At 43.2% G+C, this 25,254-nt stretch overlaps 1 protein-coding gene across 5 annotated transcripts; it reads left to right on the top strand.

Moving 5' to 3' along the window:
- The first annotated feature begins 36 nt into the window (after positions 1–36).
- On the top strand, positions 37–25,254 carry Cpsf7 (cleavage and polyadenylation specific factor 7). 5 transcript variants are annotated; one of them, XM_042675604.1, is made up of 11 exons: positions 37–122; positions 774–882; positions 7,127–7,345; positions 8,153–8,256; positions 8,624–8,796; positions 11,295–11,709; positions 12,180–12,298; positions 14,108–14,276; positions 16,133–16,300; positions 21,108–21,148; positions 23,220–25,254. In XM_042675604.1, the coding sequence occupies exons 2-9, from the start codon at positions 829–831 to the stop codon at positions 16,293–16,295; spliced, it is 1,416 nt and encodes a 471-aa protein (XP_042531538.1). In that variant the 5' UTR covers positions 37–122; positions 774–828; the 3' UTR covers positions 16,296–16,300; positions 21,108–21,148; positions 23,220–25,254. The 5 variants fall into 5 exon arrangements, with proteins under 5 accessions (XP_042531538.1, XP_042531539.1, XP_042531535.1 ...); XM_042675605.1 differs by lacking the exon at positions 21,108–21,148 and having other exon boundaries at positions 8,624–8,769; XM_042675601.1 differs by lacking the exon at positions 21,108–21,148.

The following is a 25,254-nucleotide window of genomic DNA, read 5'->3' as shown; positions in this document are numbered from 1 at the left end:
TATGGCGGAAGTGGCGGTGCGTGTGACGCCGCCAGCGAAGGGGGGGGCGGGACCTGGGGCGGAGAGCGGTTCGCGCGCTTCGGGCCTAGTCCGGACTCGCCGCCGCCGCCGCCATATTCCCGGTAACGGGGGCGCGCGGACGGGGGCCGGCTGTGCCGGAAGAAGGATCGGGGCCGGCGCTGAGGCTGGGAGGGGGTCGGTTGAGCTTGGGACGGCCGGAGTCAGCGGGCGGAGGGAGGCTTGGGCCTTTGAGAGAGGAGGCCGAGGGCGCCGAGCCGGGCCGGTGGGGAGGGAGTGGGAGAGGCCTAGCCGGAGGGGGGGGCGAGGACCGGGCCTGGGTGGGAAGCGGAGGTGGCGGGAGCTTCCGGAACCGCCGGGGCTTGGCCGGAGCCGCTCCGGGGCCTAGACAGGTGCGGCGGGCTGAGGTAGCGGGCTTCGCCGCGGTCGTTCCTCACAGCCGGGCCTGAAGGCCCTTGAGAGCCGAGGCCTGGACTTTTCTCATCGCGCCACAAGCGGCTGCGGCGCTGGTTCGGCGCAAGTCGGGTCGGGCCCGCGGGTGATGGGCAGCGAGCCCCGCGAGCCCGGGAGGCCTGGGAGAGCTGGGGGCGGCGCGAGGCCGGGGGCGGGGCGGGGCGGAGCGGGTGGGGCCGAGCTCGGGCTGCCGGGATGCTCCTGCGTCTCTGGAGACGGGAGGTTGGCAACCATCGTCCTCCTCTCCCAGCCCGGGATCCTTTTCTTGCCTTCTAATCTCTGCCCTTTTCTGAATATCGCAGTGGCAAATTTCCTACTTTGTCCATTCTCCCGGCCCGAGATCTTCTCTGCGGAGCCATGTCAGAAGGAGTGGACTTGATTGATATATACGCTGATGAGGAGTTCAACCAGGTGAGGGGTGGGGATTTTCCTCCATCAACTGAGGAATTACTTCCAGCCAACTCTCCTGGACTTAAAACAGGAGTCTGTTGGAGCTTTAAGAAAATTTCCCCCTTAGCATCTTGAGAATTTCCCCCTAGTGGAGACTAAAGACTACTGACCATTCCATTCCGCTTTTTGTTAGTTTCAACCTCCAGGCTAAATTTTAAAGGATTTGCTTTAAGAGCAAATTAAAATCCGATGTTACGGTGAACCAACCTGTGGAATCTCCCTCCGCAGGAATTCAGACTTGGATGACAATCTCCTCACAGACTACACTTAAAATCAACTGCTTTTGTTACAGTATTCCTGAGTTCAATGTTGGTAACTGTTTCTTTAATGTTTTTTGAGACTTCATCTCAACAATGTTAGCCCCTTCTCCCATAAACTCCCAAGAACTCTATATATCATTTAGTGTTCCCTCTATTCCAGTTGTGCTGGTCTTGAAGTCCACAGGCATTTTGGTATAAGTTGTATTAGTGAACCTTTTAAAAGAGAGTGGGGCTCACACCTGTGCCTTAGCAAGTCAGGAAGCTGAGATCTGATTATCTTGGTTCAAAGTCAGCCCAGGCAGGAATCCATGAGACTCTTACCTCCAATAAGCCATCGAAAGCCTGAAGTGGCACTATGGCTTAAGTGGTGCTAGCCTTGAGCAAAAAAGCTCAGGGACAGTGCCCAGGCCCTGAGTTAAAGCTTCAGGACTGGCACTAGATTAAAAAAAAAAAAAAATGAGTGTAAAGACATTGGACAATCTAGTTAGGAAGTGAGTATAAATTAACTCACCCTTTGTTAGATTGGTTAGTAGTTTTATATTTTTATGGTAACGACAAAAAAAGATTTTCGGGGCTGAGAAGGTGGCTCAGTGGTAGAACACTTGCCTTGCATGCCGGAGGCCGTGGGTTCGATTCCTCAGTACCACATAAGCAAAAAGAAAAAAGCTGGAAGTGGCGCTATAACAGCTCAAGTGGTAGAGTGCTAGCCTTGAGCTGAAGAGCTGAGGGACAGCGCCCAGGCCCAGAGTTCAAGCCCCACGATGTTACCCAAAAAAAAAAAAGAAAGAAAGATTTTCCCTGAAATGATTGTTTGTGCAATTCGGTTCTGTGACCTAGAGGTCAGATTTCAACAATATTCCAAAATCCTTATTTAAAATTTACTAATATCTTACCTGGGTTATTTTCAGCACCATTCTCCTTGAGCAAGCTGGCTCTTACCGGTGTCTTCCAAAGGGTATACATAAAGATCTGAAAAGAGCATGGAAAGAATGGAGTAGAGAAGAATACCCTGGTTGGACCCTGACTTTGATATGAGGCAACAAAAGAGGCTAATACATCCATTTTTCCCCCTTGCCCTAATTGGCATAACTTTATTTAAAAAAATTTATGCATTGTGGCATTTATTATTTTGGCTATACTGTAGTTTTTTTAATTCAGCCTAATGCAAGCGTTCTACTACTTGAGCCATGCCTCCACCCCTTTTTTGCTTTAGTTTTTCAGATAGGGTCTCCCACTTTTGCTGGCCTTAAACTGCCATTCTTCTACCTCTGCCTCTCTTCTACCTCTGCCTCTTGAGTAGTAGCTGGGAGCTATAGTTGTGTGCCACTGCCAGGTCCATATCAAGGCTTTTAAATGTTAAGATTTTAAAGCATACACAAAGGTGAAATGGTTGGAGTACATTAGACCTATTATTAAGTTGTACAGATTATACTTTTTTTTGGGGGGGGGGGTCTGGTGGTGGGGCCTGAACTCTGGTCCTGGGCACTGTCCCTCAGCTCTTCAGCTCAAGGCTAGCGCTCTACCACTTGAGCCACAGTGCTACTTCTGACTTTTTCCTTTTTGCTTATGTGGTGCTGAGGAATCGAACCCAGGGCCTCATGCATGCAAGGCAAGCACTCTACCACTGAGCCATCTTCCCAGCCCTTTTTTTTTTTTTGGCAAAGGGAGAGGGCTGCTGAGGACTGAACTAAGTAGCCTTGTACATGGTAGACATGAGTTTTTCCATTGGATGATACCTCTGGCCCCAGTTATACTTCTCTTCAGAGCCTTGCTGGGAAGTATTCTTCTGTTATTTGAGCCACATCCCCAGTCCATTTGCTTTTGTTTGCTTTTCAGAAAGGGTCCTGTGCTAACTACCTGGACTGACCTTGAATTATCCTGCCAGACTCCACAATAGCTGGGATCACATGCACTTAACCACTACATCTAGCTTAATTATACTTTGTTTTTTGTTTTTTGGTCGGTCCTGGGGCTTGAACTCTGGGCCTGGGCACTGTCCCTGTGCTCTTCAGCTCAAGGTGACCACTTGAGCCACAGCACCATTTCTGGTTTTCTAGTGGTTTATTGGAGATAAGAGTTTCACAGACTGTCCTGCCCCAACTGACTTTGAACCGTGATCCTCAGATCTCAGCCTGCTGAGTAGCTAAGATTACAGGCATGAGCTACCGGTGCCTGGCTTAGTTTACTTTGTAGTAATAACATTTTCCCTGTGTCTTCTCTGTTAAATTTTAGAGTTCCCTATATATGACTACTAATTGTCTTTTAAATACATGCAAGATGTTTAAAGTGGTCAGATGAGACAATATATGGATAAAAGGTTATGTATACAAATTATAAAACTATTCCTGGATTTTATATCTTTGTTTTAATATGACTTTTTGTAAATCACAGTTTTATTAATGAGAAAAACAGACTTCCTTAGTTCTTGTCTTCTCTGTGTAATTGACAGTGCTGCCAATTTGGGAAGTAGGCAGAATGGAATGGGGCCTTTTACTTTAGGTCATGGTTGGTCTTTAAGAAAATGATTGTTTTCTCTCTTAGGGTTTTTTTTTTTTTTTTTGTCCTAAGGCTTTAACATGGTCTAGGCATTATCCTTGAGCTTTTTTTTGCTCCAGGCTTTCCTGCCAGTGCTGGCTTTGAGCCATGATTCTCAGATCTCAGCCTCCAGAGATTAACAGGTGTAAGCCATCAGTGCCCAGTTTTTTCTCTTTTAGACAGGTCTTGCTATCTACCTTAGCTGAAACGGGAACTTAGTATGTAGTCTAGACTGGCCACTGATTTGTCCTTTTCTACAATGGCCTCAACAATTAGTTTTCCATCTAGTTAATAGAGGAGTATTTTTAGGGTTTTTTTTCTTTGCTGGTACCAAGGCTTAAGGGTGTTTGTGCTTGTGCTTGCTTGGCCACTTGGCTTTTTTGCTCATAGTTTGTACTCTACCACTTGAACCATGTGTCCAGCCCAAAGAGGACTTTTTTTTATGGATCTGAAACATATCTTTAGTATGTGGTGTCAATTAGATGTTAACACCAAATAGGTAATATTTGATTTTGGAAAAATACTAGAAATTTTAAAAAGGATTTGGTCAAAATAAAAACAAAACTGCAGGTAGTAAGATTGTTACAAGTTGATGTAGACTGAGGAAGCCAGTACAAGTTGTTTTGGGATGTCTTAGGAATATTATTGATTTGCCTCAAGCTGGCCATTGCATAAGAACCTCCCCTCACATATACTTGGCTCCCTGAGAAACATTAATACAGTTCCTAGATGGAATCCTGTTACACTTAAACTCTGATCTGTTACAGAATGTGCTACAAAAGCTTCTTTTGCAGAGCTTCTCTATTGGGCTGGGAGTAAAACTAGAAGGGTGGCTGAGAATTGCTGCTCTCCTGGGTGCTTTGTCTCTATTCCTTTTCATGGTGAGATAGGTTTTGCATAGTATGCCTGGTTCTCTTCCTCCCTTCATTCCATCTGTAAGTATTGTTGAGGTACTTCTGTTCGCTAAGCATTATGCCAGAGCTAGCTAGTGAGGTCAGATGTTGGGATGGGGATGAATCTTTGTGCTCAAAACAGGTTCTGGTCCAGGGGGGCAAGAACGATGGTGATGGATAATAATAATGCAGAGTAACAGGTAGTTGTGATGAGGAGGAAAGGTACAAAAAGAACTGTGGAGATGGATGTGAAGCCCAAATTTTAATTCAACCTTGGTACAATAAAAGTAATCAATGGTATTAAATGGGTTGCTTTGAGAAAAATCAGTTCTAGGCTAGTTGCTTTTTTAAATCAGACACCTAGGAGAAGGCTTGAAAAGTAGGAATATTGAGCATACTGATGAGGAAAATCTTACATGTTTTCTTGTTTACCAAGAAGACTTTCATGTGGCCATCACAGCTTTTTGTGCACAGAATTTTTCCTGAGATACTTATTCAGTATTAAATGCATATTTCTTGTTTACAAACTTTTCTAGAATTAAACTTTTTGAACACTACTGCAAGTTAAATGTGGTTTTTCACTTAACATGTAGGATTACATTTTGTTTTAACCTAATCTGTTGCTAGATAAATTCTCGGTTTTGGTAATCAGAAAATTGTAAGAACTTACCTGGTTTTCTCTTACCAGCTAAGCAATGATGTTAGCATATTTATGCTAGACACAACCTGATGCTTCATTTCTTCAGTAGAACTCTCTACTTGAATTTCCTGTGCAGTTCCCACAAGCTCTTTGAACTGAGATGCCCAGAAAGACATGGGAATCTTTTAACAGTTTCACATTCATTGAATACTTTTGTTTCTAAATGCTAATCTATAAGCCAGGGTCTTCAAAGATTAAGTCTGTCTTGATCTATTTATTTGTCAGTTGTAAGGCTTGACCTTAGCGCTGGGCACTGTCCCTAAGCGATTTTTACTCAAGGTTAGTGCTCTACCACTTTGAGCCACAGCTCCACTTCCAGTTCTCTGGTGGTTAATTGGAGATAAGCATTTCATTGACTTTCCTTTTCGGGATGGCCTTGAACCACCATCCTCAGATCTCAGCCTCCTGGGTAGCTAGGATTGTAGGCATGAGCCCCAGCACCTGGCTGACAATTTTTATATTACAACTTTCAGACATCTCTGAATCACATAACTTCACCTAAGGAATCTCAATACAGTTGTATTGAATATCCAAGATAGTGCTTTTTCTTATTCCCTTTAAATTTCCATTAAAAATCCTTAAATTTTTTTGTGTTGTTGTTAAGACCTTGATGCAAAGTACAGTTGCCCCAGGCCTCAGGTGATTGGTCTCAGGCCCCATCCCCCCATTACCACAATCCTCAGGTACTTAATGCATTTATAAAAAATGGTGTAATGTTTGCATATAACTTAACCCTCTCATGTACTTGTCTCTAGCTGATTTAATTTTATTTTGACAGTGCTGAGGACTGAACACAGCCTCACGCTTTTGAGGCAAGTGCTCCAACTACTAAGCTATATCCCCAGCCCTATATTATTAGTTAACTTTTTTTTTGGGGGGGGGGGGTCCGGTCGTGGGGCCTGAACTCTAGGCCTGGGCACTGTCCCTCAGCTCAAGGCTAGCACTAGCACTCTACCATTTGAGTCACAGCGCCACTTCTGGCTTTTTTCTTTTTGCTTATGTGGTGTTGAGGAATCGAACCCAGGGCCTCAGGCATGCAAGGCAAGCGCTCTACCACTGAGCCAACTTCCCAAGGTTATATCAGTCCATAGTTGGTTAAATTTGTGGATATAGATAGAACCCACAGATAAGGCAGACAGACTACAGTGCCCTCTAAGCATTAGATCATTGAATTAGAATCAAGTGACTTTTAGGTCCTTGCTCTTCCTTAAACCATGATGGGAAATCACCATAACTAATACGTGAATTAGGAAGGTCTACAGTCGGGATAGTAAACAGTGCTAGGAATCAAAAGCACTCTACCACATCCCCAGTATTTCAAGTTTCTTTGACAGTTATTAGAATACTGAGATTGTGTTCTGTGAGCTTCAGAGCTTCCCTAACTTAGTGTGTTTTGCATTTTGGTATCCACTATTCCTCTATATTTCCAAATAAGTTTATTTCTTATTAAGTACTACTGTGTAATACTGGACTTGAGAAGTAGCATAAGATTTTCAAGACAAATACTTGTTAGTGTATCTGAGATGTGGTCTTCAGAGCTGACCTCACTAATAACAGCACATATGTCTCATTTCTATTTCCCAGTTCATTCACAATGTATCCTTTGATTCTCCTAGGTGGCTAAAGTCAGAGATATTTGACACTGCTAACAAAGTCTTGGGAGAGAAATCTACAAAAAAAATAACTAAGATGCAGTTTCAAATGAAGTTTTTTGTGTAGGACGAGAAAGTATTTGTGGGCTCTAAGTAAACTGGTGTGAAATAGGAACAAAATGAAAGGTTTGCAAATGGACCTTTGCCAACCCCCTCATCTTTTAGGACTCAGAGTTCAACAATACAGATCAGATTGACCTATATGATGATGTGCTGACAGCCACCTCCCAGCCGTCAGATGACAGAAGCAGCAGTGCTGAGCCACCACCTCCTGTTCGCCAGGAGCCGTCTCCCAAGCCCAACAACAAGGCGCCTGCAATTCTGTATACCTACAGTGGTCTGAGGAATAGACGAGCAGCTGTCTATGTAGGCAGCTTCTCTTGGGTGAGCAAGGATAACCAAAAGGTTTATGGGTGGACTGGAGGGAGAGCACTGGGAGGTGATGGCATTTTCAGAAAACACTGTTGCACCTGTTTTGTGCTCTGATGGGGTTGGATTTCTTTTCCCTGGGATCAGGTTGGATTGCTCTCTGAAAGAGAACTATCCTGAGGACGTACTGGTGCCGAAGAAAGGAATGATTAAGTGGGTAGTTGCCTTTTCTGCCATTCTACTACTGCCCCTGACCCTGGGGCTTTATGTCTAGCAGGGTCATCTGTGGGACGACGTTTCAGAGTGAACACCTTGAATTCTTGGTGGTCATTAGATGGTCCTGTGATAATGGTGGGTGATGGGGATGAAAGATCTCTTGGTAGCTCCAGTACACGTGTGTGTATACACACACATACATATGCTTACATACATATATGTGTATATATGTGCATATACATGTATGTATGTGCACACACTGTGGGGAAAGTTCTAGTGGTGGTCAAGCAACTCTAGCCTGTCAGATGTGTGATTAAAAGTTGCTAGCAATCAGTGTTTGAATTGATGAGCAACCAGCCCAAATGGTGGTCAGAATTAAAATAGGGCCAATCTTAATCCCTAAAAATAGGCATGGGTGGGGGGTGGATGGGTTTTGAGTCCTGGATGAGTGAGGACAAAAGAAAAGCTTACATGAATTAAAATATTGCTGGGCTTTGGGGTTTTCTATGGGAAGTCATGCTTGTGGCTAGAGTCCTAGGGTTTGGGACGTTTGATGGAGTAGGTAGAGTTCTTGACATTTTTCCCTTTCCATCTTGCCGGCCCCAGTGGACCACAGACCAGCAGCTGATCCAGGTTATTCGCTCTATAGGAGTCTATGATGTGGTGGAGTTGAAATTTGCAGAGAATCGAGCAAATGGCCAATCCAAAGGGTGAGGTCTGGATTTGGGGAACCCTATTGATTTGTAACTATTGGTAGCAGGTAACAGATATTTATACTACCTTTTGGCTCTGGATTCTAACCCTTGCAACCCCTTGTCTAGTTTATTCTCTTGTTTGGGTACACTAACTCAGAATAGGTACTAGCTGCAGTGTGGTAGAATGTCCATTTGTTGAGGGGGAAAGAAGACTGATTTTTAATCCTCCCAAGAACATTAGGAAGATTATAGCGTGGTATCTTTTTTTGTTGATAGTTTAAGCAAGGTATCCTTTGCTTTGCCAAGTAGAAGAGATTTGTTTATTCTCAGTTGGGTAAATAGATATCACTCATTCTACTCATTCTAACTTCTTTTCCTCAAGGTATGCTGAGGTGGTGGTAGCCTCTGAAAACTCTGTCCACAAGTTATTGGAACTTCTGCCAGGAAAAGTTCTTAATGGAGAAAAAGTAGATGTGAGGCCGGCCACCCGGCAGAACCTATCACAGTTTGAGGCACAGGCCCGGAAACGTGAGTGCGTCCGAGTCCCAAGAGGGGGTACGTGGAGACCATCTGTATGAAGGGGGGAGGGTTGTGGGTTTGTTTTCTGTGGGCTTAAATTGCTGTGTGCACAAGCTGGGGGAGGGTACTGATGGCTGTCAGTGGTGGCATGATTAGTAGTAAGCCAAAAAGTGAGATTTTTGTGTAGATGAAAGCATACATTGGAGCCAGGTAAGTTCAGCTCTGCCACTGACTGGCTTTGTGACTTTGGGCAAGTCACTTCATTGGTTGGGGCCTGTGTCCTCATCTGACCAGGATACAGGATATCAAGCACTAATTTCCATATTTCTTATAAAAAATTTCATACCAATAAATGGACTTGTAAGAAGCAGCCACCTGAAAGTGCGCATAAAGTTAGCTGTAATCTTGTCAAGAATATATTGGGGGGGGTTAAAGAATCAACTGAAAGAAATATTGGAGAATAGGAATTTCAGCATTTCTCTAGCATTATCCTGAGGAGAGAGCAAGCTTTTAGTTATGGAATGTGTTGTCTGTTGGCAAGTGGATCCTATTTGTAATTAACATTGCATCCTTCTGCCTTAGCTTGATGACAGTGTCCCTTAAGTTCATCCCTTAAGCCTTTGTGCTGATTCTAGTCACCAAGCCACCTTCTAATACCATCTGGTTTCCCAACAAGGCTTTCTTACTGGCAGGAGATGCACTGACCAGCTGACACAGTATTACAGTCTGCTTGGCAGTTTATAGTTCTCATTGTAAATTACTAAATTGGCATTCTGATTTATAAATCAGTCTTTTGTGAGCTCGATTATCTTGAATCCATCTCTAAGGTCCAATTACCCCTTGGTGAACTGTTGATATCAAATTTCTGAATCTGTGAAACATGAAGACCAGACCTGGAGTTGTCCTGGCCCCACAAGGCGCAGGCCCCCATGCAGGGCCTTGCCTAAGAGTCACCCACCTTTCCTTTTACTACTGTGGGGAGGGATGGCAGCGTATCTGCTGCATGCTCTCACTACTTAGGCCAGCTCTAAAAACAGTACTGCCTTGTGTTATGAGTGCATTCTTCAGGATATTGCCACTTCTCTCTTTCAAAAGAATAACTATTTCACCTAGATTCAGAGCCTGAATGAATGAGCTCTCATTGTTATGATGAAAGGAACATGCTTCTCTTCTTTAATTTGTGTTTTCAAGTCACTTCTGTTTGTCGCTTCTGTAATTCAGTTCTTTAACTTTGCAAAGGTATATGATTTTACAGGTGCATTGAGGGTGACATGTCTACCTCTCTCCACTTAGCTATTTCCTCCTTTGGTATTACTTTTCTGAAAAGACAAGTGTGATTGTTGTTTTTCAGCTCTGTCACATTGATAGAGTTGAGTTGTATTGACTCATTAAGTAAATTTAAGTGGCTTAAAGATGGCCACTTCTCAGACTGGTAGCATGGCTCAAAAGGTAAAGCACCTGCCTAGTAAGTGTGAGGCCCTGAGTTCAACCCCAGTATTGTTTCTTACTCTTACTCTCTCTCCAAATAAGAGACGGCCAATGCTCTGGAGACTTGTAGCCATAGATACAAAACAACTTTTGCAGATATGAGAACAGTAGCTGAGAGGGTGGCTGGTTGTCAAAAGATTGTACTTGCTTAAAACCTCCTCTTTATTCCATTTGAGAGAACTCAAGAAAGGAACAGTTACCATGTGTTTAAGAAACGAAAAACAAGAGTGCTGTGGCAGGCACTGGCAGTATTATCAAATAGAGAAATTGAGGTGGTATCAGCGTACCTAATTCCACCTTAGACTTGCCTCAGGCTTGGATAATACCTTACTCTTCTTTCCCCCTATACATTTGCTAAGTATCTTTCTACCTTTAAGACTTCCAAAGCCATATGATCATGTTCTGTTGGAGCCCTATGATTAATACTTAGCCTGGGAATTAGAGAGGACAAACAAGTGTAACCAGGTGACTTATCAGAAGCCATGCTTCCATCTGCATACAGACATGCTCTGCACCCCTGTGGTATGCAGCAGCATCCTAACATTTTCTGGTGGTATTCCCAGTAGAGGACTTAGGCCATTAAAATGTTGTTAATGAAACACATATTTAACTGTTTGAACAAATTTGAAGCATGTTTTGTACCAAGCTTTTGCTAAGTGTTCCTGTGTCAGCTGGGTGCCATCTGCTCAATCTATGGGCAGATCTTTTTTGGTTTATCTCCCATTTTCTGTGTACCTCTCAGTTGACCTCATCATCTACTCTTCAAGTGTGTCTTTTTTCCCATCCCAGTTTCATTTGGGTGTGTGGAAGAGCATCTTTTGACATATAGAACTTAAGGGTAGTGTTCTTTTCTGGATTCCTCTTAACTGGGATGACCTTTTTCTGAGACCAAAAAATGAAAAAGGCAATATATGATTTTTCCTTCTGTCTCAGCTACTGCAATTGCCTTCCTCAGGAGAGGTGTTAGGTGATTTGCCAAAGGATGAGCTGGTCCAGTCAGTATGTCTAAAACCTTGGCAGTAACGTCAGATCTGTTTCTTTTGTAGGCATACCTCCACGGGCCCACTCCCGAGATTCTAGTGATTCTGCTGATGGACGAGCCACACCCTCTGAGAACCTCGTGCCCTCATCCGCTCGTGTGGATAAGCCCCCCAGCGTGCTTCCTTACTTCAATCGCCCTCCTTCAGCCCTTCCCCTGATGGGTCTGCCTCCACCCCCAATTCCACCCCCACCACCTCTCTCCTCAAGTTTTGGGGTTCCTCCTCCTCCTCCTGGCATCCACTACCAGCATCTCATGCCCCCTCCTCCTCGATTACCTCCTCATCTTGCCGTACCTCCCCCTGGGGCCGTCCCACCTGCCCTGCACCTCAATCCAGCCTTCTTCCCCCCGCCAAATGCTACAGTGGGGCCTCCACCAGATACTTACATGAAGGCCTCTACACCCTATAACCACCATGGCAGGTAAGAACTGTCTTATTCCCTTTAGATCAGAGCCAGGTACAGTTGGGCACAAACTGTTCTGGAAAAAGTGCACAGAGTCCTGAGCTTTCCCCCATGGAAACGAGTGTCACAGTGTTGAGACTCAGGCAGAGTTTTCTGTCATTTTTTGTTTTTTTCTATCAGTGCTTTTTATGTAATGTTTTGGTTTGCATGCACATCTCTTGACCTAACTATATCCTTCATTCTCCTCGTAAGAAACTTGATATTGAGTGCCATGAATGGCTGCTACAACTACTATGTCTAGCATTGTCAGGAGGAAATTTACAAAAGCATATGACGTAAATCCTGTCCTTAAAGAGAAATTGAATGTGTAAAGCACAATAGATAATAAGCATTGAAGGTATACAGTAAAATATAAGTAAGAGTGCTGTAGAATATGGTCAAATTCTTAAGAGCTGTGGGCAGTGAAGAATGGTATTATCTCCCTGCAGCCGAGATTCGGGGCCCCCGCCCTCCACAGTGAGTGAAGCTGAATTTGAAGAGATCATGAAACGAAACAGAGCAATTTCTAGCAGTGCCATTTCCAAAGCCGTATCTGGAGCGAGTGCAGGTAACTTTTACCTGCCTTTTCTTTGCCTTCAGTTTCTCCCTTGTTTTGTCATTTCATTGAAAAAAAGTTCAACAAAGTAAAAGATACCAGTTGTGGCACACTTCACAGCTTGATTTCTTGGTTTTGAGGGTCTCTGATGGTATCATTTAGCCAATATCTAAACTTGCCCATAGAGAACCAACTTATTGCCCAGTATGTGACTTATACCATCTCCTTTGGTATTCCTGCCTTAGGGAGATTTTAATTTCAGTGAAGATCTTTAGGCTGTGTTTCTGTGTAGTAGAGCCAGTGCCAAATATAAAGGCCAGGATTTTTAGGAAAGATATCTAAGATAGAAGCCGGCACTGGTGGCTCATGCCTGTAATCCTAGCTACTCACGAGGCTGAGATATGAGGATCACTGTTCAAAGCCAGCCCAGGCTGGAATGTCCATGAGACTCTTACCTCCAATAAACCACTAGAAAACGGGAAGTGGCTCTGTGGCTCTAGCGGCTCTGTGGCTCAAGCGGTAGAGCGCTTGCCTTGAGCTGAAGAGCGCAGGGACAGCGCCCAAGCCCAGAGTTCAAGCTCCAAGACTGACAAAAAAAAAGATATCTCAAATGGTAGTTTGATAAGGAATCAATATGTTAGGGAGTCTGAGAAGAATAGCTTATCCTGGGAAGGCAGTTTTGTTGAGTGTCTTCCTAAGTATATTGTGCCCTTCAGCTAATTTTTCTCCTGTAGACATGATTGCAAAAGCACTGGATATAGAACCTGGCTTCTAAGGGGTTGTGGATTTAACTGAGTGGAAGAGCACTTGCCTGGCAAGTACAAGACCCTGAGTTCAGTCCTCAGCTCTGGGGAAAGAAAAAAAATATGGCTTCTAAAATGATATGATACAGGAAGTCACATCATGACAGTTCTATTTACTAACTTCCTGTGAGTTTCCCACATGAATATAAATATCTATAGATAGGTTAGCACTCTGATCCCCAGCTCACTTTCACTGTGTGTGTGTGTGTGTGTGTGTGTGTGTGTCACACACACACACACACACACACACACACACAAAGGAATATATTTTTTAACTTGCTTTTCAGTTCTTTTAGAGCAGTTATTTACCTATAGGTTTACCTCATGCATCTAACAGTTTTTCCAGTAATCTGGATAACTATTGTTTTTTACTCAGGCAGCCTTTATTAAAAGCAGTACAACAAATTGAAACATTGTTCTGTACGAACATGTTGAAGTAAATTTTTAGAATTGTTGCATTTTATTGTTTGCATATTATATATTTTAATAGATATCAAATGGTCCTCGAGCAGTGATACACAGTTTTATACATCTACTAACAGCATCTGGCAATCTCTGTCAAGATTCAAAACAATTGCCAGGCATCAGTGGATCACATCTGTAATCCTAGCGACTCAGGAGGCTGAGATCTAAGGATCAAGGTTCAAAGACAGCCCAAGTATAACTGGAAAGTCCTTGAGATTCTTATCTCTAATTAACCACCAAAAGCCAGGAGTGAAGGTGTGGCTCAAGCAGTAGAATGTCAGCCTTGAGCAAAAAAGCTAAGGAGCAGTGCCCTGGTTTTCCGTTGTGCCAGTTTAGTACCAGTACTCATACACACACACATACAAAAAAGAAAAACACTGGAATATGGGTGCCATCTAGTTTTATACTTGCCATATGGGCTTGATTGATCCATATTGCCCCAGTTCTTTGGAACAGCTATTTAATTTTGGTCTGTGTCCTCCTGTGTTCTCCTTTTGACCCTGTTAGTTTACTGCCTCTGCTCATCTTTGGCCTTTCCCATCCATCCCATCAGGGGATTACAGTGACGCAATCGAGACACTGCTCACAGCCATTGCAGTTATTAAACAGTCCCGGGTCTCCAATGATGAGCGTTGCCGAGTCCTCATCTCCTCCTTAAAGGACTGTCTTCATGGCATCGAGGCCAAGTCCTACAGTGTGGGTGCCAGTGGGAGCTCTTCCAGGTGAGTTGATGATGGCTTCAAAGCTGACCAGTACTGAGTAGTATTCTTCTGGGGATCGGTTAGGAAAAAATGGAGTCCAGAGTAACTGATAACGACCTGCCGAAAGAGCTGACTTTACTCTGACATTTTTAAAGAAAAAATTAACAATACATTTTTGTTAAGTGGTGTAATATCTGAAATGTATGTTGGGTAAAGCAGTGGAATTGTTTAGGGATGGGAGGGGGAAAGTAGTATAGCTTTTTAACCACCAAATAGCATTTAACTATCAAAAAGCCAGAAGTGTAGCTGTGGCTCAAGTGGTAGAGCACCAGCCTTGAGCAAAAAAAAGCTAAAGGAGGGCTCCTAAACCCTGCCTGAGTTCAAGTCCCAGTTCCAGCACTAAAACAAACAAAAACAGTCTATTGTACTTTCCTACATGATTTCAAACCATCATCAGATATCAGCTTTCTGAGTAGCTAAGAACACAGATGCAGGACTAGGAAAATGGTTCAGTGGTATAGTGCTTGCCTCATATGCATGAGGCCCTGGGTTTGATTCTTCAGCATAACATAAGCAGAAAAAACAGGAAGTAGAACACGTGGCTCAAGTGGTAGAGCGCTAGCCTTGAGCTGAAGAGCTCAGGGACAGTGCCCAGGCCCAGAGTTCAAGCCCCACGACCAAAAAAAAAGTAAAAAGCAAACAAAACAAAAGAATACATATGGGCACCATCAGCACTTGGCTAAAATTCTTTTTTTTTGTGAAAATACTGTACAGAGTGGTTACATTTACATGGGCAAGATAATGAGTACATTTCTTATCAAGCATTGTAGCCTCCTCCTTTGTTTCCCTTTCCCATCCCTTCCCATCCTCCCCCTCCCACCAAAGTTGTAAAGTTCGTTTTCAACATAACAACTTGTACATCTCATTGTTGCAATGGGGTCCACCTGTATCCCTATTTAAACGATTTGTTTTTTCCCTTCCCCTCCACAAATTATACCAACATCAAATACAGTGAAAGCAGGGGTTATATCATGGGGGAGGGAGATACAAAGCAACAAAGAAATAATCTTATAAATGTGTTAGAAACAATTGCATGAAAGAAAAAAATTTTGAATACATATCCTAGGGTTCATTTCCCTAACATTAACTTATCTGACCTTTTCTGCTTGACTCAGACATAGTCTTTTGGCTAAAATTCTTAACACTATATTTGATACATTTAAGATTTTTTTTTTGGGGGGGGGGGAGGGGTGTCTGTTCGTGGGGCCTGAACTCTGGGCCTGGGCGCTGTCCCTCAGCTCTTCAACTCAAGGCTAGCGGTCTACCACTTGAGCCACAGCGCCACTTCTGGCTTTTTTCTTTTTGCTTACGTGGTGCTGAGGAATCGAACCCAGGACCTCAGGCAAGCAAGGCAAGCGCTCTACCACTGAGCCACCTTCCCAGCCCTACATTTAAGATCTTAACCAATTTAACTTTCATTCTTTTTTTACAAAAAGTAAATCCTTGGGCTGGGAAGGTGGCTCAGTGGTAGAGCGCTTGCCTTGCATGCATGAGGCCCTGAGTTTAATTCCTCAGCACCACATAAGCAAAAAGAAAAAAGCCAGAAGTGGCGCTGTGGCTCAAGTGGTAGAGCGCTCGCCTTGAGCTGAAGAGCTGCGGGACAGCGCCCAGGCCCAGAGTTCAGGCCCCACGACCAGACCCCAAAAAAATAAAATATAAAAATAATGAATCCTCAAAGGGCTTTAGATCCTCAGCATGCCCATGGTCGAGGTGTTGAGGTATAGATGAGTACTTGAGGCAAATACTGAGAAACACCAAAATTACACATCTGTGGTAGACTCTAGGTGAGGCTGTGGGATTTTTTTTTTTTCTGATAGGAAAAGACATCGGTCCAGAGAGAGGTCACCCAGCCGGTCCCGGGAGAGCAGCAGAAGACACCGGGATCTGCTTCATAATGATGATCGGCATGATGATTATTTCCAAGAAAGGAACCGGGAGCATGAAAGACACCGGGATAGAGAGCGGGACCGCCACCACTGAGAAAGGTGGGAAGCCTCGTTCTTGGCTGTGACTAATTTTTTTTTTTTGGTCTGTTGTGGGGCTTGAACTCTGGGCCTAGGCACTGTCCTTCAGCTCAAGGCAAGTGCTCTACCACTTGAGCCACAGCGCCACTTCCAGCTTTTTCTGGTGGCTTATTGGAGATAAGAGTCTCACGGTCTTTCCTGCCTGGTCTGACTTTGAATTGCAATCCTCAGATCTCAGCCTCCTGAGTAGCTAGGATTACAGGCGTGAGTCACTGGCACCCAGCACTGTGGCTAATCTTTTATGAAAGATAGTATTGCAAAATCTCTCTTTTTCTCTTTCTCTTTTTTTTGTCTATCACAGAGCTAAGTTCTTCATAAATGATCATTACATTTTAACCCCATAGAATTTTCAGTAAAACATAGGCACATTGACCAAGACAAGTAAGACTTTCTTATTCAAAGAGGACTGCTTTTTATTCAAGGCACAAAAATTCGTATCTACTAAAAAGAAATTTTGAGCTGGGTACTGGTTGGCTCACGCCTAATGATTGTAGCTATTCATGAGGCTGAGATCTGAGAATCTTGGTTTAGAAGCAGCCAAAGGCAGATAAATCTGAAAGACTCTTCAGTTAACCAGCAAATAGCTGAAAGTATGGCTCAAGGTGTAGAATGCCAGCTGTGAGCAAATAAATCAAGCGAGAGAGCAAGGCCTAGAGTTCAAGCTCCAGTACCAGCTGGGAAAAAAAAAAGATTTTGAAAATTGAGTTGGTGTTTTTGTTTTGTTTTTTATTTTTTGTCAGTCGTGAGGCTTGAACTCTGGGCCTGGGCGTTGTCCTTCAGCTCTTCAGCTCAAGGTGAGCACTCTACCACTTGAGCCACAACGCCACTTCTGGTTTTCTGGTGGTTAATTGGAGATAAGAGTCTCATGGACTTTCCTTGCCCAGGCTGGCTTTGAACTGTGATCCTCAGATCTCAGCCTCCTGACTAGCTAGGATTATAGGCATGAGGCACCCAGCTTGAAAATTGAGTTTTGTTTTGTTATAGCAATTTTTTTATTGTGATTGATTACATAAATTTCACAAATTTCACAGTATTGTGAGTTAGTGATAAAGTCACAAACACATTGGGCAAATTGTCTTTTACATGGTCTATAAAGTTTATGAATTCTAGAGCTTTGACAATACAGTTATTCCTTCCATATCGAGCGAGATGTTGCTTAGTGTCATCTGTTTCCTCTTTCCCACTCATTCTTTTCCTCCCATCACTGCCATTGAGTTGCTTAGTTCATTTTGATCAATAACCAGTGCAAGTGATGGGTCCCACTGTAGTAGGTTTTCCTGTTTCCCTCTGTTTCTGTGTCTTCCTCCTAGTTTCCCTTAGATGTGCACATATATACCATATGTGGTCAGCAGCATGGGGTCATTTAGTAATGATGCAACCAGATGAGTGGAGGTCCTCTGTTTCTCAAGTCTTGTTTACTTTGTCATATGTCCTTACGTTTTGGATTTAACATCCATTTATCAGGGAGACCATGTGCTGTTTAAAGTCTCTTTGCTCTTGACTTACCTCACTCAACATGATTTCTTCTAGCTCCATCCATTTCCCTGCGAATGCCATTATTTTGTCCTTTCTAATGGCTACATAATATTTTATTGTGTATAGATACCACAATTTTTGGATCCATTCATCTGTAGTGGGGCATCTCGGTTGTTTCCATATCCTTGCTATTGTGAACAGTGCTGCAGTGAACATGGAGGTGCAGGTGTCCTTGTATCCTGGTTCCTGTTGTTCAGGAAAGATGCCTAGGAGTGGTATGGCTGGGTCATAGGGGAGGTCAATATTTAGCTTTCTGAGGACCCTCCAGACTGCTTTCCAAAGTGGTTGTATTTGTGTACATTCCCAACAGCAGTGCAATAGATTTCCTCTTTCTCCACATCCCCTTCAGCATTTGTCATTGGCTGAATTTAGGATGTGGGCCATTCTGACTGGGGTAAAGTGATATCTCTGGGTTGATTTTATTTGCATTTCCTTTACAACCAGAGATGGTGAACATTTCCTCATGTGTTTCTTTGCCATTTATATCTCTTTTTCTGAGAAGTCTCTCTTTAGTTCCCTTGCCCATTTAGTAATTAGTTTGTTAGGGATTAGTTTCTTGAGTTCCCTGTATATACTGGATATTAGCCTCTTGTCTGATATATTGTTGGTAAATATATTTTCCCAATTAATTGGCTGTCTTTCTAGTTTGGTTGCTATGCCTTTAGCTGTGCAGAAACTTTATTTTAAGGTAGTCCCATTTGTCAGGTCTCTCTCTAACTTGTTGTGACCCTGGAACTATGTTCCGGAAGTTCCTAAAATTGAGTTTTTATGAAAGAGAAAGCTGACTGTGGAAAGGTGTGTTTGTTTTCAATAAGATTTTTAAGTAAACAAACAGGAGGAAATAATTGTAAAGTTCAGTTAGGATCTGTAGACTCTGCTTTGCCAGAAAGATTTACTTGCCCTGTATCTCATCTCTGCTTTTCTGTGGTTTTCATTCTCAGAAAGGCTTTGCTTTGGGGGAGAGTCCTATATCTCCAGGTGAAATTCTACCAGTTTGTGATCTTACCTGAAAGCAAGCTAAAAAGAATTATTCAAAGCATGTAATGAAGGTAGAGCAGTTGTTGGTGTGTTCTGTGGGAAATTGTAAAGCAGGCTAGGAGAATCTTGTCAGTGGTTATTAGTGGTTACTAGTCCTTTTCCTCTTTGCTTGTTCCGAAAGAAGGTATTTGAGGAGGGTAAAGAAGAAAATAGCAGACCTGTCTTTGGAGTGAATAAATGGATGACTAGGAAAAATAAACACACACATATATACACAAAATCTATGCTACCTGTGTAGTTCAGGAGCAACAGACAGAAACAGTTGGAAAATTCTGCAGCATTTTGGCTATTAACTAATAATATTCTTCTGGTGTTTGGTATTTAAGTTGGCTTTACTATTAAACAGATTTAAAGCTAAGCATTATGTTTGTCTTCTTCCATAGGAGAAGACAAATCAATGGGAACATGAAGAGTTGCTATTTTGTCTGTCTCCTTTCTCTTTTTTTCTTTTTTTGGTGCCAGTTCTGGGGCCTGAACTCAGGGCCTGGGCACTGTCCCTCTTTTGTACTCAAAGCTAGTACTCTACCAGTTGAGCCATAACTCTGCTTTGGGTTTTTTAAGTGGTTAATTGGAGAATAAGAGTCTCACAGACTTTCCTACCTATCCTGGCTGTGATCCTCAGATCTTGGCCTTCTGAGTAGCTTGAATTACAGGTGTGAGCCACTCAGCTCGTGTGTGTGTGTGTGTGTGTGTGTGTGTGTGTGTGTGTGTGTGTGTGTGTGTGTGTGTGTGTGTGTGTGTGTGTTCGTGTGTGTGTGTGTTCGTTCGTGTGTGTGTGTTCGTGTGTGTGTGTGTTCGTTCGTGTGTGTGTTCGTTCGTGTGTGTGTTCGTTCGTGTGTGTTTCTGTTCTGTCCTGGGGCTTGGAGCCTGGACACTGTCTCTGAATGTCTTTTGCTCAAGCTAGCACTCTACCACTTGAGCCAGATCTCCACTTTGGGCTTTTTTGGGTAGTTTATCAGCAATAAGAGTCTGACAGATTTTTCTGCCCTACCTGGCTTTGAACTGTGACACTCAGATCTCAGCCTCCTTAGTAGCTAGAATTGTAGGCTAACCACAAAATAGAGTACTTGTTATCACTAAGGTCTAAAATAACCCACATAAATCCAAAAGTAAGGCTATGTGTTCCAGATAGTTCTTTCCAGGTTTCATAACAGATTGAGTTTTAGAAGGTGCCCACAGGCAAGCTACTGTAGATGGAACTCACCAATAGATGTGGCCTGGTTCAGACTTGGAGTCAGCAAGAAGGTATTAGTTGTCATAATCTACTACCTCCCCTTCTGTACGTAGCAGCATTTCACTTTTTTCATTGGAGCTAGCACAATTACAGTGTTACTAGAGATCTAGAACCACCAGAGTCAGGCATTGTGGCACATATCTGTACTCCCTGTGCTCAGGTGACTAAGAAAGGAGGATTGAAAATTCAAGGCCATCCTGGACTATATACATAATGAGACCCTGTCTCAGAACAGTCATATGACTGGTGTTAGTACTGTGCCAAGATGAAGAAAAGTAATGCCTAGGCAAGTTTTCTACTTCCATACTTCCCTGGTTACCCTTAGGTATGTTGCTTATTCTGTCTTTAAAATAAATGAGTCCAAAAGAACTGAATTAGATACCCCAAAAAGGTCAGTTTCTTCCATTCTCATCCTAAAGATTTGAATCCACCTGCATTTGCCAGGTTATAGTTCCGTTTGTGTTGGGAAGGTGGTGTGTGGACCTCACTTAGAAAACTTTTAGCTCAAAAAGTCTGGTGTTGTATTCTCTAAACAAGTATTCCCTGAGATACATAGTGTGCTCTGTGCAGAGGCTGCTGTTCTGCAACTTTTCTGTTGTGCTATTTCTCTGTCCTTCCTTGGAACATTACCTCACTCTGGAACCTAAGGCTGAGTGGCCCACTGAAGGAATTTTTTTTTTGTTTGTTTGGTTGTAGGGTTTGAATTGAGGGCCTGGGCACTGTCCCTGAGCTTTTTGCTCAAGGCTAGCACTCTGCTACTTTGAGTCACAGCTCTACTTAATGGTTTTAGAGTGGTTAATTGGAAATAAGAGTCTTGCAGGGGCTTTTCTGTCCAGGCTGGCTTCAGACGGCAGTCCTCAGATCTCAGGCTCCAGAGTAGCTAGGATTATAGGCACCAGTTGAAGGAATCTTTTACTTCTCTCTATATGGTTTTGACACCCATTATATCCTTTCTTCCAGGGCATGTGTGTGTGCACCTTGGAGTTTGAAGATGTTCTTAGGTAATTTGTGGCTTCAACTATGTCAATGTCTTACTGTTTTAGGATGTTTCCTACTTGAAGTAGAGCCATTCTCACCTCAGTGCTATCCTTCTGATCCAGTGAAAATTTGAATGTTTCATTCAACTTTCGTCCAGCACAGGGATTCAGTCATGTGTGGTGGTGTATGCGGACACTGGTGGCTCACCTGTAATTCTAGCTACTGAGATCTGAGAATCATGGTTCAAAGCCAGCCTGGGCAGAAAGTCTGAGACTCACCAAAAAGCTGGTAGTAGTGCTGTGGCTCAAGTGATAGAGCACTAGCCTTGAGTACCCAGGCCCTGAGTTCAACACCTAGGATGGGCACAAAAAAAAAAAAAAGAAAATGAGATAGATACTTTCCTACCTAGGTGTTTAGAACAGTCAACTAGGCAGAGAAGCTAGACTGGTTCTAAGGATCCAAGCTAAAAGTAGTACCATTTCATGGTTAGAGGATCAGGCACCATGTCGATGTTTTATTTCCCCTTCAAGTATCTCCTCCAGGTTTTATGAGGCCTCCTTATAAAACATGTATCAAAGGTAAGCAGTAATATACAATATATGTATCTATAAAGGTAAGCAATTTTAGAAAGGCTGTGTTCCTAGTTTAAGCATTAGTAGAAATTAAGCTGAATTTAATTTTCCTCTTTCCTTTTGACTGTTGTCTTTTATATGGTCAGACCAACCATATTTCCATACACAGATACTGTAAGCACTGTAATAGTGGATGTATGTACTAGGGACCTCAAGTTTGGTAGTGATATGACAAGTGGCATTACAAACCCTTACCATTGGGTAAAGATTCTTAAGTACACTGAAATTTCTTTGATGGTGTCTACTACTGCTGGTTATTTTCTTTCCTCCCATGATGCTTTTTTGTAATTCCTATTTGGTGTTCAGAAACTTTTTTTTGTGCTGTACTTAGTCTTGAACTCAGGGCCATAGGCTCTTGCTTGGCTTTTTCATTCAAGGCTGGTGCTCTACTATTTGAACCACACCTCTACTTCTGGCTTTTTGCTGATTAATTAGATATGAGTCTCTCAGATTTATGTGCTTGTGCTGGCTTTGAACCATGATCCTCAGATCTCAGCCTCCTGAGTAGCCAGGTTCATAGTTGTGAACCACTGGTGCCCAGCTCGTACCTCTTGTTCCTTTGCTGTCATCCCCACAATTATCACCTAGGGTAAGGATAGGAAACCTCTTTTCTGCCAAGGGCCATTTAGATATTTATGAAATACTCCAGGGCCATACAAAATTGTCAGTACAGGTAGATGGTATTAGACAGGCAGCGAGAGCCAGTGAAAGAATGTGTCTATCTGATCACATGCCCAGTGATTTCACCAGCCTTGTAAAGCCTGTGAGCCTCATATTCACACACCTGATGTAGAAAAAAAGTTGAAAAATCTTTGGAGTTTTAGAACAACTTTGGAAAAGCTCTAGTGTTGTGTGTATACACACCTATGTGTAATTACAGTTTGGAATCTGTTTTAACCAGGGCTATTATAAAAGAAATCAAATTGAGGGTTTTGCTATGGAAGTACAGCTCCTTGCTAGGGCTTCTAGGGTGTTGAAGTTGATGGATTTGGTTACACACTGTTACTATTCCATTACCATTGTAATGTCCCATTTCCACATTTTTTTTCTTCCTCTTAAGGGTTGCTCTGAAGAGATTGTCTGAAATGGTATTTAAACTTACCATGTCCTTTGCAGGAACTTTTCTTGAAAACTTACAGTTTCATTCTTTCCAGCCAAAATCTATTCAGACTCATTTCTGAGCTCTCATTCTGTTGGTTTCCCCCAACCTTAAAATAAGATGATACTGCTTTTTAAAAATGTATTTGCTGTTGCTTCCCTACAGATTCCCTCTGCCTCAGTATTCCTCACTACTATCAGACAGTTTGTTCTACTTTGCTAGGTTTGTGTTCTCTTCCTACACCCTGATTGTTATGTTATAATTTAAGAAAATGCTAGTGTATTTCATGTAAGCCCTGTCAGTCAGAAAATAGCCTCTCACTAGTATTCTTCTTTTCTCTCTCTTCTGATGTTCTTGTTGCAGGACACTGGTTGGAAGCAAATGTTTTTTTAATGGACTTGCATCTCCTCACCTTGATCAGGACTAAAGGACGGAGGCCGCTCCACCCCTTCCCCTCCTCCAAACCCCTAACTCCTCCCTCCAGGCACCCAGGCAATACACTCTGCCCTACAGGATTGAAGATGGCTTGGCAGCCCTCCCAATCCCACACTTCCTGTTTGCCAGGGGAAAGAACCTAAAGACTTCATGTGGCGGGGGGTGGGGGTACAGACAGGAAAAAAGCAACATGTCCACTCCCCTGGTCCCCATAGAGAATGGTGCTTTGTCCGAGGAAACGAGTTTCTTAAGTTTTCAGCAGTGCAGTGGTAAGGTTGATGGAAGACTTATTCCCAAAGGAATTGGATCTTCCGTGTAGGATCCAGGAGATTGACTGGGTGTGCCAAAATATGCCCAGGGTCCTGCCCTCAGCACTAGATTTGATGGGGCCAAGAGGGTCTGAACCTCTGCTAGTATCCCATTTCTTTAACTCCTTGATCTTCCCAGCCCTTTGAGGAGGGACCATGAGAACAGAAACTACCTTTTGAAAAGCTACTGTTCTTGGTTTTGCCCTCTCACATGTTGACGGTTTATTTTACTGCCCTCTCAGATTGCTTAACCCTTTTGACTCCGTGCAGCCCAAGCTCCTCCATGGACTTGCCCCTCTAAAATAGAGCAACCCAGGAGGTTGCTTTCAGCTGGGCAAACTGGCAAGCCAGTTACCATCCTCTGCGGTGGTTGCCTCTTGGAATAACCAGCTCTTCAGTATTCCTTTCCCTAGGGCTCTTCCATGTAACAAGTAGGGCTCTTCCCCCAAGAAGGCTGCTTCCTTGTTTTAGAGGAAGGTACTGCCATTGGGAGATGGGGATTCTGGGACCTCAGCAATCAAGAGCCCTACTGAAGTACCAGGAGGACTGGGGAAGGAGGCAGCTTGGGTGGGATGTGGCCTACTTCCATAGGCTCTTCCGTCTTCAGGTTTGATGTAAGCATGGGCTTGCATCTCCCAGGTACACACTTTTGCTTATTACCAGATAATCTGGCACTAGTATGCAGGTCAAGTCAAATTTGTTTTCTTTCCACCTTTTGACTATTGACTCAATACCTTCCACATTCTGCCTGGAGGTACTTCCTACCTCTAACAAGGAAAGAGCAAGGAAGAAATAGAGCCTGACTTGAGTGAATTCATCTCAGAGCTCTAAGGACCAGCAATCTGAGGGTCATTTTCTACACAGGCAAAAGGAATTGCTTGCCCCTATAACATCCAATTTGTGATGATGCTGCTGGTGAAGGAGGTGGCAGTAGGGTCCTGCAGCGCCCACATGGGGCATGACTTTTACATGTATCCGTAGGGCATATGACATCTAAGGTGAGGAGATGGGAGTGTGAGGCATAGGCTACTGGAGACCCTGCTGGCTCAGTGGGGAGAGACTGAAATGGACCGAACAACCCTTCCTCTGTTTCCAGCACGTTTCTAATACGCCCCTCAGTCACTGAGGGGGTACCCCAGGGTTGGAGAGTCACATTCCCATGGGACAGAGGCTACAGGATTGTAGCTGTGTTTCCCCTGTCCCCCAGCCCCACCCCCACCTCCACCAGAACATGGCACCCGCCCAACTGGCCAAGTGTTAAGTGATGTGCTTATCCTCAAGAGCAGCTCCGGTGTCTTTTTAAAATGTAGAGAAAACCAAGTAAGGTGACAGTTTAAAGAAAACAATATATAGAATATCAGAAAAACTGTTTACCCGGAGAATTATTTTCTCCCCATTTTTGTTTTGTTTTTACTCAATGACACAATTTTTAGTTTTATTTCCTGATAGCAAAAGGAAAAAGAAAAAAAAAAAAAACCCTCAAAAGGCCAAGGCCCCGTCCCCCTGTTGTCGGTGATTTGTTTGTCTTTCTGATAGGTTGAAAATTGTGTAATAAACTTGATGACGCTGTCAATCTTTTATACTGCATTGTATTTTTTTCCTTTTGTAACAAAATATTTTTAAATAATAAATGGGGTGTGAGCTGTTTTCATGGA

Source organism: Dipodomys spectabilis, unplaced genomic scaffold, assembly GCF_019054845.1.
Source record: "Dipodomys spectabilis isolate Male_0828 unplaced genomic scaffold, ASM1905484v1 ptg000030l, whole genome shotgun sequence".
Classification (NCBI taxonomy): Eukaryota; Metazoa; Chordata; class Mammalia; order Rodentia; family Heteromyidae; genus Dipodomys; species Dipodomys spectabilis.
This window is presented reverse-complemented; position numbering and strand designations above follow the sequence as displayed.

Coding starts and splice junctions, on each gene's coding strand:
- Cpsf7 (XM_042675601.1), top strand. CDS start 829: ATGTCAGAAGGAGTGGACTTGATTGATATATACGCTGATGAGGAGTTC. Junction 7,346..8,152: donor ATGTAGGCAGCTTCTCTTGG/GTGAGCAAGGAT, acceptor TGCCGGCCCCAG/TGGACCACAGACCAGCAGCT. Junction 12,299..14,107: donor CGTATCTGGAGCGAGTGCAG/GTAACTTTTACC, acceptor CCATCCCATCAG/GGGATTACAGTGACGCAATC.